This window comes from Haliotis cracherodii, unplaced genomic scaffold (assembly GCF_022045235.1).
Source record: "Haliotis cracherodii isolate W230 unplaced genomic scaffold, xgHalCrac1.p SCAF_8, whole genome shotgun sequence".
In the NCBI taxonomy this organism is placed as follows: Eukaryota; Metazoa; Mollusca; class Gastropoda; order Lepetellida; family Haliotidae; genus Haliotis; species Haliotis cracherodii.
This window is the reverse complement of record NW_027266341.1, coordinates 56,853,576-56,868,133: the sequence shown is the minus strand read 5'-3', so window position 1 is coordinate 56,868,133 and position 14,558 is coordinate 56,853,576. Positions and strand designations below refer to the sequence as shown.

Genomic DNA, 14,558 nt, shown 5'->3' with positions numbered 1-14,558 from the left:
CAACACTGACGCAGTATAACCCCACTTAATACCACGACACAACATGTATAGTGCCAGACACAACTGTTCACAACACTGACGCAGTATAACCCCACTTAATACCACGACACAACATGTATAGTGCCAGACACAACTGTTCACAACACTGACGCAGTATAACCCCACTTAATACCACGACACAACATGTATAGTGCCAGACACAACTATTCACCATAGTAACGCAGTATAACCCCACTTAATACCACGACACAACATGTATAGTGCCAGACACAACTATTCACCATAGTAACGCAGTATAACCCCACTTAATACCACGACACAACATGTATAGTGCCAGTCACAACTGTTCACAACACTGACGCAGTATAACCCCACTTAATACCACGACACAACATGTATAGTGCCAGACACAACTATTCACCATAGTAACGCAGTATAACCCCACTTAATACCACGACACAACATGTATAGTGCCAGACACAACTGTTCACAACACTGAAGATGTATAATCCCACTTAATACCACGACACAACATGTACTGTGCCAGACACAACTGTTCACAACACTGAAGAAGTATAACCCCACTTAATACCACGACACAACATGTATTGTGCCAGACACAACTGTTCACAACACTGAAGATGTATAATCCCACTTAATACCACGACACAACATGTATTGTGCCAGACACAACTGTTCACAACACTGAAGAAGTATAACCCCACTTAATACCACGACACAACATTTATAGTGCCAGACACAACTGTTCACAACACTGAAGAAGTATAACCCCACTTACTACCACGACACAACATGTATAGTGCCAGACACGACTATTCACAACACTAAACCAGTTTAACCCCACTTAATACCACGACACAAACATGTATAGTGCCAGACACAACTATTCACCATAGTAACGCAGTATAACCCCACTTAATACCGCGACACAAACATGTATAGTGCAAGACACATCTCTTCACAACACTGACGCAGTATAACCCCACTTAATACCACGACACAACATGTATTGTGCCAGACACAACAGTTCACAACACTGACGCAGTATAACCCCACTTAATACCACGGCACAGACATGTATAGTGCAAGACACATCTCTTCATAACACTGACGCAGTATAATACCACGACACAAACAAACACGCAGGCCTCGGACCACTATTCACAACACATCACAGGACACCAACCTCTAACAACGCCACGACACAAACAAACACGCAGGACTCGGACCACTATTCACAACACATCACAGGACACCAACCTCTAACACTGCCACGACAGAAACAAACACGCAGGCCCAGGGACCACTATTCACAACACATCACAGGACACCAACCTCTAACACTGCCACGACAGAAACAAACACGCAGGCCCAGGGACCACTATTCACAACACATCACAGGACACCAACCTCTAACACTGCCACGACACAAACAAACACGCAGGACTCGGACCACTATTCACAACACATCACAGGACACCAACCTCTAACACTGCCACGACACAAACAAACACGCAGCACTCGGACCACTATTCACAACACATCACAGGACACCAACCTCTAACACTGCCACGACACAAACAAACACGCAGGCCCAGGGACCACTATTCACAACACATCACAGGACACCAACCTCTAACACTGCCACGACAGAAACAAACACGCAGGCCCAGGGACCACTATTCACAACACATCACAGGACACCAACCTCTAACACTGCCACGACACAAACAAACACGCAGGACTCGGACCACTATTCACAACACATCACAGGACACCAACCTCTAACAATGCCACGACACAAACAAACACGCAGGCCCAGGGACCACTATTCACAACACATCACAGGACACCAACCTCTAACAATGCCACGACACAAACAAACACGCAGGCCCAGGGACCACTATTCACAACACATCACAGGACACTAACCTCTAACACTGCCACGACACAAACAAACACGCAGGCCCAGGGACCACTATTCACAACACATCACAGGACACTAACCTCTAACACTGCCACGACACAAACAAACACGCAGCACTCGGACCACTATTCACAACACATCACAGGACACCAACCTCTAACACTGCCACGACACAAATACACACTCCACAGAAAGATATTGATCATTACGTTGAAGCACAGTGTTTCAAAACGATGCCATATCCTACATATATTATAAATCTCCCAACCAAGATGATCTTACATGGCTTTGAATCTCGCAATGTCCGTATAGTTTCGATTATACAAACGCATACATGGCAGCATATTGTTGTCTAATTGGTAGTGGCATGCCTCTTGACGCCGAAAGCCCAAGATCACTTCACTTCGCGAATGATTCATTACTGATTGCTTTTTCCGACTTAGTGTCGTTTTTGTGAGAACCGTTTCTGGAGAACGTTTAATATTTCTCGTAATCAATAAATTGATCAGCCTCGTAGGTGATTCAAATCTAACCAAAGCAGGCATGAAAATGATCGGGATCACATGACCCAAACATGACTTTACAATTTTGGCTCAAATGATATTGACGTAATTTCCTGGTAAATCAAGTTGAGGACGTGGTTGAGATTTATGAGCTCTATTACATCAGTGCAGCTGTACCAAGACTTCCTTAGTGTGAACATGGCCACGCCGTCGGGAAGAGACCACATGGTCAGACAGCAGTCTTCCGAGTTGGGCACCCACTGAGTTCGGATCATTTACTCGTTCCCTATTTCCGTCGGTTAGTGTGATAAACATTGGTTGCTGGAGGCCTGTTTTGTCACCAAATCATTGTGACAAGTATGGGGTACTGGGGACCTGCTCTGTCACCAAATCATTGTGACAAGTATGGGGTGCTGGGGATCTGTTCTGTCACCAAATCATTGTGACAAGCATGGGGTACTGGGGATCTGCTCTGTCACCAAATCATTGTGACAAGCATGGGGTACTGGGGACCTGTTTTGTCACTAAATCATTGTTCCAAGCATGGGGTACTGGGGATCTGTTCTGTCACCAAATCATTGTGACAAGTATGGGGTACTGGGGACCTGCTCTGTCACCAAATCATTGTGACAAGTATGGGGTGCTGGGGATCTGTTCTGTCACCAAATCATTGTGACAAGCATGGGGTACTGGGGATCTGCTCTGTCACCAAATCATTGTGACAAGCATGGGGTACTGGGGACCTGTTTTGTCACTAAATCATTGTTCCAAGCATGGGGTACTGGGGATCTGTTCTGTCACCAAATCATTGTGACAAGCATGGGGTACTGGGGATGATCTGTTCTGTCACCAAATCATTGTGACAAGTATGGGGTACTGGGGACCTGTTCTGTCACCAAATCATTGTTCCAAGCATGGGGTACTGGGGACCTGTTTTGTCACTAAATCATTGTTCCAAGCATGGGGTACTGGGGACCTGTTCTGTCACTAAATCATTGTTCCAAGCATGGGGTACTGGGGACCTGTTCTGTCACTAAATCATTGTGACAAGGATGGGGTACTGGGGATCTGTTCTGTCACCAAATCATTGTGACAAGCATGGGGTACTGGGGATGATCTGTTCTGTCACCAAATCATTGTGACAAGCATGGGGTACTGGGGATGATCTGTTCTGTCACCAAATCATTGTGACAAGTATGGGGTACTGGGGATCTGTTCTGTCACCAAATCATTGTGACAGGCATGGGATACTGGGGACCTGTTCTGTCACCAAATCATTGTGACAAGCATGGGGTACTGGGGATCTGCTCTGTCACCAAATCATTGTGACAAGCATGGGGTACTGGAGATCTGTTCTATCACCAAATCATTGTGACAAGTATGGGGTACTGGGGACCTGTTCTATCACCAAATCATTGTTCCAAGCATGGGGTACTGGGGATCTGTTCTGTCACCAAATCATTGTGACAAGCATGGGGTACTGGGGATCTGCTCTGTCACCAAATCATTGTGACAAGTATGGGGTACTGGGGATCTGCTCTGTCACTAAATCATTGTGACAAGCATGGGGTACTGGGGACCTGTTCTGTCACCGAATAATCATAACAAACATTCCCTTGGGTACTAGGGACCCACAAAACACCAAATTACTTCCAAATCGTACCGGATAAATTCTAATGGCATACTATTTCGTTCTGAAATACCTTCGGCCAGAATGAAAAAAAACAAACTACAGACACACTCTTAAATACCCTTTATTTCCCATTAGCCTACATATATATATATCATACAATTTATACATATTTATCACATACACGCAATCATCTAAATCTTACATTATAGTGCAAGGCTGAAATGAAGATTTGTTAGATCTATACATAATTTTCAAAATTCAAATCTAAAATTCAAAATTCTGTATTTTTACTGAAGAATCTTTTTAGCTAAATATTCTTTAACTGTAAATCTTTTAAAACTTGAAGTACAAATAGTAATGTTGTAAGAAGAAACACGTTGATAAACCATTTATAAGTCTGGTTATAGCACACGTCAACCTACCTTCCTCGTGGAGGCTCTCCAGTTGGAGTTGCTTGAGTTTGGTGTAAGCTGTCATCCTTTCTTCTCATCCAGTCCGTTTGACATCAACATTCAGTGGCTTCTAGACCCGCAAACAGGAAACGTTCAATAATAGAAGCATACTGACTAACATGAGTGAGTGAATATAGTGTTACGCCGCATTTTGTCCGGGGACACGAGAACTGTGCTTCACACATGTAGGCAATCGAACCGGGGCGTTTGGTATGACTAGGGAATACAGCTAACCCACAGCCTCCATGCAAGAAAGAGTGAGCGAATGTGGTTTTACGCCGCTTTAGCAACCTTACATATCACGGCGGGGGACACCAGAAATTGGCTTCACACATTGTACCCATGTCGGGAATCGAACCCGGGTTTTCGGCGTGACGAGCGAACGCTTTAACAACTACGCTTCTCCACCGCCTGTACAATAAGGAGATTTGAGTAATTTAAGATTACAACTTCAGTTTGTTGTTTGGCAGGTGCGTAAATATTACAAAGTTTGAGTATTATTTCTGCACGCTTTTTCTTTCTTTCTTTTTCTGTTCTGACATTGAATACTAAGAACATGAACCACATTCTTCTATAATTGTATATTGAAACTGGGTCAATGTATTGATACAGTGTATGCCAATCTGTATTTATTGTATCGTTACAGTTAATGTTAAAACTAATTTATCATATTTCTAAAAATATTGTATTTGTACAACGTTGTTAAGACTAAATCATTGTATCTGTAAAGTATATTTGACTGAATATATCTGGACTATAAATCTAATATTGATTATTTCTGTGATGTCATTTTAACTTTTAAAAACCAATCTATTTCAGATAAATGAACGCAACGCAAGTACAGAATATCTAACATTGTGTAAATGTACATACTTTTTGACTCATTCGGTGAGACATTTATCAGATGGTTCATATAATCAACAGTGAAATGCCTATTCCAAATATAAACTAATAACGTTGTTTGGTTGGTTTGTTGTTTAACGCCGCACTCAGCAATATTCCAGCTATATGACGGCGGTCTGTAAAATAATCGAGTCTGGACCAGACAATCCAGTGATTGATATCATGAGCAACGATAAATGCAGTTGGGATCGATGGCATGCATCAACCAAGTCAGCGAGCCTGACCACCCGATCCTGTTAGTCGCCTTTTACGACGAGCATAGTCACCTTTTACGGCAAGCATGGGTTGTTGAAGACCTACTCTACCCCGGAATCTTCACGGGTCAAAACTAATAACGAGTGAGTTAATGTTATTTTACGCCACAGTAAGCAGTATCCAAGCGATAGAACGGCGGACGGAAAATGATCGAGTCTGGGTTAGATAAACTAGTGGCCGATAGCAAGAGCAATAGTCTACGCAATCGGCGCATGGCGTCACACAATCAGCCACACATCGCAGCCACCTGAACCTCACAGATGAAGTAAACTTGGGAAAACCAGCCTCGATTATTTACAGAAAACCGTCATATTTTGAGTGAGTGAGAGAGTAAAATGTAACGTCGCATCGGCATTATTTCATCGCATCGGCGACGAGGTCTTCATAGAGCTGGAATGTTGCTAAGTGCGGCGTTAAACAATAAACAAACAAACAAACAAACAAAACAAACTAGTCAAAACCAAACATAAATCATGAAAATCTGCAAATATATGATCATTATGAGAAATACCACCATTGACACTTAATAGTAATAATAATAATGATAAAAGTAATGATAAGATAGTAAAAGTACCACCCCACCTTGGCCTCCGCTGCACCCAATGTATGTTCTGTCATATATAGATTCCTACTATAAACACTCAACTCACCACCGACAGGTCTGACATAGGATAACATACAGCCCACCGTACATTTATCAAAGACGTTTAGAAAACACATGACACTCAACATCAGTTATCTCCCCTTGGATCAATGGCCATATTGATAACACATTAAGTTCAGTATTGATTGCTTTCGTCAGGTTCATTCAGAGCTCAATAAAACAGCTATCGTATGCGACACTTGAAAAGGTATTTGCTGTACAAAGATCAGCGTAGTTTTAAAGCCACTATTTCGAGCAAGGGGTAGCACGAGTTTGAGTTTCTGATTATCGTAATGGGATGTGCTGGGCCGCGACCGTCTATTGAGCCTCTCAGCACGCTCGTAACACATAGGCACATGTACGACGTGGAATATCTTATAAGTAGGTGTGCTTGTGGCAAGCTCCGTGTGTATTGGAATATTGTACTATGTGATATCACCTGTTATATATGGAAGCGTGTAAAGGACAAACGTCACCGTGGTCTTGTGGTAACGCGTCCGCCCGGTGACGGAAGGTCCGGGGTTTGATCCCCGGCCGCGTCATACCAGAAGAAGTTAAAAATGGTACTTGTTGTTACCCTGCCTGGCGCTCGGCCTTAAGGGCCTAAAACAAGGACTGGTCGGCTCGGCTGCAGCATGGTATCGGTCCGGACTAGTACAAGCAGTCACACACACACGTGCATGCACGTCGTTATATAAGTGCAATAATAAAAAACGCGATGTTAAACCCAATTTCACCTCACCTCACCTGTAACGGACATTCTAGCGATATCGCGATCTCGGCATTTGGAAGACATATAGAAATGAACCAAATGCGACAATGCAAATATAACCCTTAGGGACATTATCGCGTTATCGCGTTCACTTCTCTTCCTCGTTCTTTCGAAACGAGCTACAGATGCTAAAGGTATGAGAATGGAGATCGCGAAAAGGCGCCAGTATGGCCGTTTTTAGCTGACTTTTTGCAGTTTTGGCTTGTTTACATAGGTCCAAATCGCGAATTCATAAAATCGTGAGAACGCGATAATGTTCATTAGAGTATTCCCCAATTATAAAACGCAAGATTTTCTTGAAGTCTCGCGTTTTCTCGATCTGGCTTTTTTTTGTTGTTTCTCAAAGGTCGAGATCGCGAAATCGCGAGAATGTCCCTTATAGAATGCCATATATATTATTGCCTGTCCGTCACACAACAACCCCTTTTATGCTTATACAGACATGTAACCCGACCCCCGGAGTCAACACTAGTCGACACACCGGGCGACACGGCTAATGTACTCCATGCTGACATATCTGCTTATGTAGGGGAATCCAGTTCTGTTGTTAGTAAACTTTAAGAATTTGTATGGAGTACCTTTTTTATCTTTCGCAAGGACCACTCCGACTATGAATTGGTGTAATGAAAAATGTATACAGAATTCTTAAACATTGTCAAACATGCGGAATACGTCGATATAATCGGATGGACGGGTGAAGGAGTATGGTCAACACTTTAAACTAAATTCCAGCCTCGTCACGGCGGGGGACACCAAAAATGCGCTTGACGTTGTGAATGTTTTTACCCACTTGGGTGCGTTAAATAAGTAAATGAACATGAAGCAAACACTACCCCCACTCCCTCGAACTAGTGAATGAATGAATGAATGACGTAGATAGATAGGGAGATGGGAGATCACACGTCGCACCTAAGTATGACATTGAACTCGGGCCTTCGGCATTGCAAACCAACGTGTTAACCACTTGAATACCTCACTGAATATGAATGGCGGTCTGTAAATAATCGCGTCTGGACCAGACAATCGAGAGATTGATACTATGAGTAGCATTACACACACACACACGCACGCACGCACGCACGCACGCACGCACGCACGCACGCACGCACACACACACACACAGACACATTCACGCGCACACAGACAGAGAGACAGACAGACACACTCACGCGCACACAGACACACACTCTCACACACATACCCTGTCACCCACACACCACACCCCCACACACAGACAGACATACAGACACACACACACACACCACAGACACATCCACACCACAGACACACACGCGCACACAGACACACACACTCTCCCACACCCACACACACACCCACACCCATACACCCATGTGTGTGTGGGTGCATAGTGCATATATATGTGTGATATATGCGATGAGATGTTAAAGCTGATGTGATTGGAGTGGTGATGGTCATAATGATGATTTTGCGCATTCAATGATTGACATCAACCTCACTGTTGAAAACTGTCCCCATTTCACCTCACCTCACCCGAAAACAGCGTCCCGACACCACTCTTGAACTACATATGTAATAGAAACTTACCCTGAGGACCGGCTACCCCGTCTTCAAACACACATAGTTGTGTTAAAACCAAGTCCCCTTGCACTTCCCTAAAGAAAATGCATATCAATATACACACTAACCACTCAAATAATCCAGCTTCATTTCTTTAGACGTGTTGTAACTGTCCATTAAACAGCCCAGTGACTGTGTCAACATGCCGCTATCAAATCTCATATGAAAATATCACAGATATAATAAAATTTGATTATGGGGACATTGAGAGCGCCATGGCTAATCCCCCGGAGTAAGGGGGGTTTAATGAATTCCAGCGTCGCCATCATTGTTGTGGGTTTGTCCGTTCACTTTCTTTCATTACTCCCGACAACACACCAGAGCTCATAACAGCGTAGATCAAGGTGACAATGAAGTACAGTGGACACATATAACATTAATCTACCATTATGGGTGAGGATAATTGCCCCATTACACACGCAGTGTGAGGAGCTTTCTGAAGATTATATGTACATCCTGGAGCATTGCAAAAATTTGGGAGCACAGGAATAATTACTGTGTGGCATTTGACGAGGTGTCACATTCGACATTTTCCAGGGGGCTTAGAGAGTCTCTTTTCATCGTGTGGTGATGTATATAAACTACGAGACACAAGAAAGTATACCGAGTTTGTTTTTTATGTATTGTAAATTGAAAGAACTGTTGTTACATTTGATTATGTTTATTTAACCATCACTCACTCTTGCAGTTTGTGGGAAGGACATTCTGCGTAAATATACATTGGTTCAATGAAGACTGAGGTAAGACATGAATTTACAAACACATAAGTAAGGATACAAATTTGTCGATAAACAACTTCTTTATTACAATTAAGAGCGACGTTTCGGTGTAGGTTCTAACACCGTTATCTAACACCAAGTCGTCACTTGCTTGATAACGGTGTTAGAACCTACACCGAAACGTCGCTCTTAATTGTAATAAAGAAGTTGTTCATCCATAAATTCTTATCCTTAATTAGTACTCCAACTTCTAAATGCCTATCAAAGAAGTTACAAACACATGACCACTACCATGTTTGAAATGTTGTAAATTTGAGTCGAAAAACAAACAAAGTTATTGATTTTCAAAGGTAAGATGTCTAACATGCCCATACCAGGTGTGTATTATGCGAATCTTTATTATTTTTTAAAAAGTTTTAAATCAAATTATATTTTTAAAAAACCCAACCGTGTAGTCTTTGAGTGCTGACCGAGGGAAAGTACAGTTAATGTTTTGGATAGTATCGCTAACTTAAGATATTGTATTTAAAAGTTAACATTGTTTTAAACCAACTGAGATGAATAGTTTCTTTTACTCCTCAGTTTAAAACACTATAGACCTATCAAAAGTGACGAAATTAACAGGGAAACATTGGCACATTGTGAACGTGTTAGTCCCTTACAACTGAATATTGCGCCACAACGAGCAGTGCAGAGTTACGTCCCTTAGCTACGCCCTAATCACCCGATCATGGGTTCGAAGACAAGATTCATCCCAATTAAGACCCTCAGCAGCATCATAACACTACTCGTGGTTTCAGCACTTGGAAATGAGTGAGTGAGTTGGGTTTAACGCCACTTTTAACAGTATTCCAGTTATATCACGGCGTGTCAGCTTAATGTGGGAGGAAAGCCCGAAGTGATGCAGGTCTCAGACGTTTACCACTTCTGTGAAACCCACGAGCACGGGTATGGTGCTGACAAACCTAGAAACATAATCGGGGCGAACAGGGATTCGAACCCACAATCATAGGTTTCTGGCGTGCCGAAGGGACGCAACTCTGCACAGCGAATCGCGACGCCTTAGACGACTGGGCCACCCGTGGCTCCTACTTGAAAATGCCTACGATCAGTGACACGTGAAACTTTCGTCCCATGTCAAGCAGACATACAGAAACAGGTAAAGCTTAAAACCACTTACCACTGACCATGAGTATGCCTGGGGTGAAAAAGGTTCATATGCCAGAATAAACAGCAAAGAATTCCTCGAAAGCAAGGCGTCTAGACCACCCGTTTCATGTTAAGGCCCAATACAGGCAGACCTTCTTCGTCAGTCACGTGGTTTGTGTGTACAGTAAGATCGGCTAACGTGACGACGTGACTTGACTATGGTTATGTAATTTATAACGAGATATATTTCTTCTACACTTGTTAATGTTCTCTCTTCAACATAAGTATGTACTTACAACACGACACACACACACAAGCACGCACGCATGCACACACGCACGCACGCACACACGCACGCACGCACACACGCACGCATGCACACACGCACGCACGCACGCACACACGCACGCACGCACGCACACACACACGCACGCACACACACACAAGCACGCACGCACACACGCACACGCACACATACATACATAATGTTTGTTTGTTTGTTTGTTGTTTAAAGCAACTCAGCAACATTCCAGCTATATGACGGCGGTCTGTAAATAATCGAATCTGAATCAGACAATCCAGTGATTGATATCATGAGCATTGATCCACGTAATTTGGACACAATGACATGCATAAACCAAGTCAGTGAGCCTGACCACCCGATCCAATTAGTCGCCTCTTACGAGTGAGTGAGTGAGTATGGTTTTACGCCGCTTTTAGCAATATTCCAGCAATATCACGGCGAGGGACACCAGAAATGGGCTTCACACATTGTACCCATGTCGGGAATCGAACCCGGGTCTTCGGCGTGACGAGCGAACGCTTAAACCACTAGGCTACCAGACCGCCCCATCGCCTCTTACGACAAGCATGGTCGCCTTTTACAGCAAGCATGGGTTTCTGAAGACCTATTCTAACCCGAATCTTCACGGGGCACACAAATATAATGTATATGAATATGTCCTCCCTAGTTATAATGCCATGTTTTTCTCAGAACGGATTTCCGCCGTGGTCGATTCCCTGGTAATAACGCCACGTTCGTTATAATGCCAATGCCAATATTTTTCGAAAAAATACCTGTTCCAATTCCCTGGTTAATAATTATTATGCCATTTGTTTTTAAATGCTGATAAAAAAAATGACAGTGTAGCTAATCTTTTGGAGGTACTTCCCTTTACTAAATCAGAAAAATATTTGCATTGATCTCATTTTTTTCACGGCTCACAGACAGAATAATACTTTATGATTTGTTCACACACACACACACACACACACACACACACACACACACACACACACACACACACACACACACACACAGATATATATATATATATATATATATATATATATATATATATATATATATATATATATATTACAGTGTCAAATGACTGAAATTTTCACTTAGGCAATTTACGAATTTTTAGCCGATGGTTTACCTGGACCAACCAAGCCGCTTTGATACAGCTGAAGTAGTTCTAATCCGGGCATAAAATAATTTAATCCCTCTTTACTACATGTTTTCGATCACGAAACAAACGCTTACTATGTTATGCAAAATGTGTGAGTGTCGAGTGCTACAGGCAAGGCAGGACATGCTTACCCGTTTCGCGAACACCAGGTGTCACTATGGATTATCATTGATCCATTCATATAATTTTCACCGTTATATTGCCTTTTACGCCCACAGGAATCTCTTTCGGGGGATAATCGAGACTGGTTAATCTCTGAAATTGACGTTTATGTGTGAAGTCAACATTCGGCTGTAGAGTTAATGGTGGCTGGATATGTTGTAGAGTTTCCTTCATTAAGGGTAATGTGTGTGTTAGTGACACAAGCTGGCTGGTATAAGTGTTAAATACAACTGGCTAACCGATCCTAAAAGTATTTCAGGAGAAAAGTGAAATAACTAATTTCCTTACACCGACGCAAGACATCTAACATCCACATCCTCGTTCACAACGTTGACTACCGCGACAGTCTTTGCCGCCATCGACTTCTATAACCGTAGCTACCAGATCTAATCTCATCGAGAGTCAGTTAGACTGCTTACTTCATAGATACGATATAACATATATTGAAATTTAACATTTTTATCAATACACAAGACAAATAAGCTAAAGAAAAAATCAAATCAAACGAATATATTGAAATACCTACATAATGGCGGCCATGTCGACATCTTATGAGAGCTGTCTAACACGCCGAACTATTCCACACAAACAACAATAACTTAAACAAACATAAACTCTAACATCGTACAATCCATGACGTTTATAGGGCGGTTCAAGCCATACAGTGCTGTCATAAACAATTATACCACACTGCTGTGCATTCCGCCCAACCCCCGTGTCACCGCGAGCCGGCGTTACGCGCTGTCCCAATTCATCGGCCCAGTCAGGGGGGCGAGGTACTATATTAAATTGACATAAGTAATCCATGCTGGGATCGATATGATTGAAGCATAAGCTTTAAGAGATTAGGAAGTACAATATATATTGTCTGGTGGATAATGTGTGGTAACGTTGTTCACATAGAGAGCGAGAGACTAGTGTTTTGTGTACTTGTGGAACAATTGAGAGCTGTGTGATGTGTTTGTACGCAATGGTTGAAGCTTAATTGGTTCTGTTGAAATTGAAATAAAAATGAATAAAAAACTCGTTATCTGATCAATAGAATTCGACCTGGATGTTCTGTGTTATGAATAGTGTAATCTACCTGGCCGCTGTGATTGATAAATATTTTCATTGTCAGGTAGTCACCGAGCTTTTTTTTACAAATACGAAGAGATTTCAAGTCTGCGTGCATTTTGTACGTCTAAAGTCACCAACATACTAAGGGGGACACGTTAGAGTTGGTGACAGGGTTTGTGCGTCGGTCTGAAATATCAGCTGTAAACCTGGTTATAAGCAAAGCACCGCCCTTTTTGTTTTCTTTTATACTACTCAAAAGAAGCATTTGATGAAGGATTGTTTGTTTGTTTGCTGATTAACGCCGCACTCGGCAATATTCCAGCTTTATGACGGCGGTCTGTAAATAATCGAGTCTGGACCAGACAATCCAGTGATTAATACATGAGCATCAATCAACGCAAATGGGATACGATGACATGCATCAAGCAAGTCAGCGAGCCTGGACACCCTATCCCGTTAGTCGCCTCATACGACAACAAATTCTCCAAGAAGACTCAAGTACTGAGTAATTAAAACTGCAATGATTGAATGAAAGAGTAATCACGATACATACTGCCATAAGGAAGTTACAAAACATAGCATTAAATTATCAATTTCGAGTTCTATTTCAGTAGGAGTGTGTTTCTCTGTGATATTTGGTATTCGTCAGACACCATGTCACAAACAATATGCGCCGAGCGATCCAGCAGAAATCTGGGTCCCTTAAAACACACGACACTGGTTTAGGTTTATTGTAATGTTAATAACACCAATCACCAATTATGATATTAAATGAATACTAGACCCCGCTCAAAATTAAAAACATATGTCATGTTTCTGGTCCCAATATCGGCGATGGAAATATAACGACATATAGAGTTTTCGGTGCTAAACTTTTTTCTGGGAGTATATATGACGCAGATTGTGGTGCGCGTCCGGCGAGAGAATACCCTATATGGGTAAAAGCTGACAAGGACATGTGACCTGACCGACTATGTGTCACCGTGCCCTGATGGCGTGGGTCGTTGTCCATGCCATCATCTATCAGTAGTCAACATGGCCCACCTCGCACTCACTCATTCCCTCTTTCCAGGGCGTTCCTTCCGAATACTCCTTGTCGTCATTGCAAAGCATGGCCATCTGGGTGGGGTGGGCAAGTCCGGTTGAACAATGCTTTGAGCTGTATTACAGTCTGAACATCCGATCCGTCATCGTATCCCAATTGCATGGATCGATTTTTATATTCATCATTTGATTGTCTGGTCCAGACTCGTTTATTTACAGTGAGTGAGCATGGTTTTACGCTG

At 42.6% G+C, this 14,558-nt stretch overlaps 1 protein-coding gene across 1 annotated transcript in view; it reads right to left on the bottom strand.

Moving 5' to 3' along the window:
• The window catches only part of LOC139449806 (uncharacterized), a 55,789-nt gene extending 42,992 nt beyond the window's left edge, over nucleotides 1-12,797 (bottom strand). Inside the window, exons 1-2 of the mRNA XM_071231344.1 lie at nucleotides 12,740-12,797; nucleotides 4,507-4,606 (exon numbers count right to left, since the gene is read on the bottom strand). Of these exons, the coding sequence (XP_071087445.1) occupies nucleotides 4,507-4,561 (55 nt within the window). The 5' untranslated portion in view covers nucleotides 4,562-4,606; nucleotides 12,740-12,797. The remainder of the gene's footprint in view (nucleotides 1-4,506; nucleotides 4,607-12,739) is intronic.
• Between the last annotated feature and the right edge of the window lie 1,761 nt (nucleotides 12,798-14,558).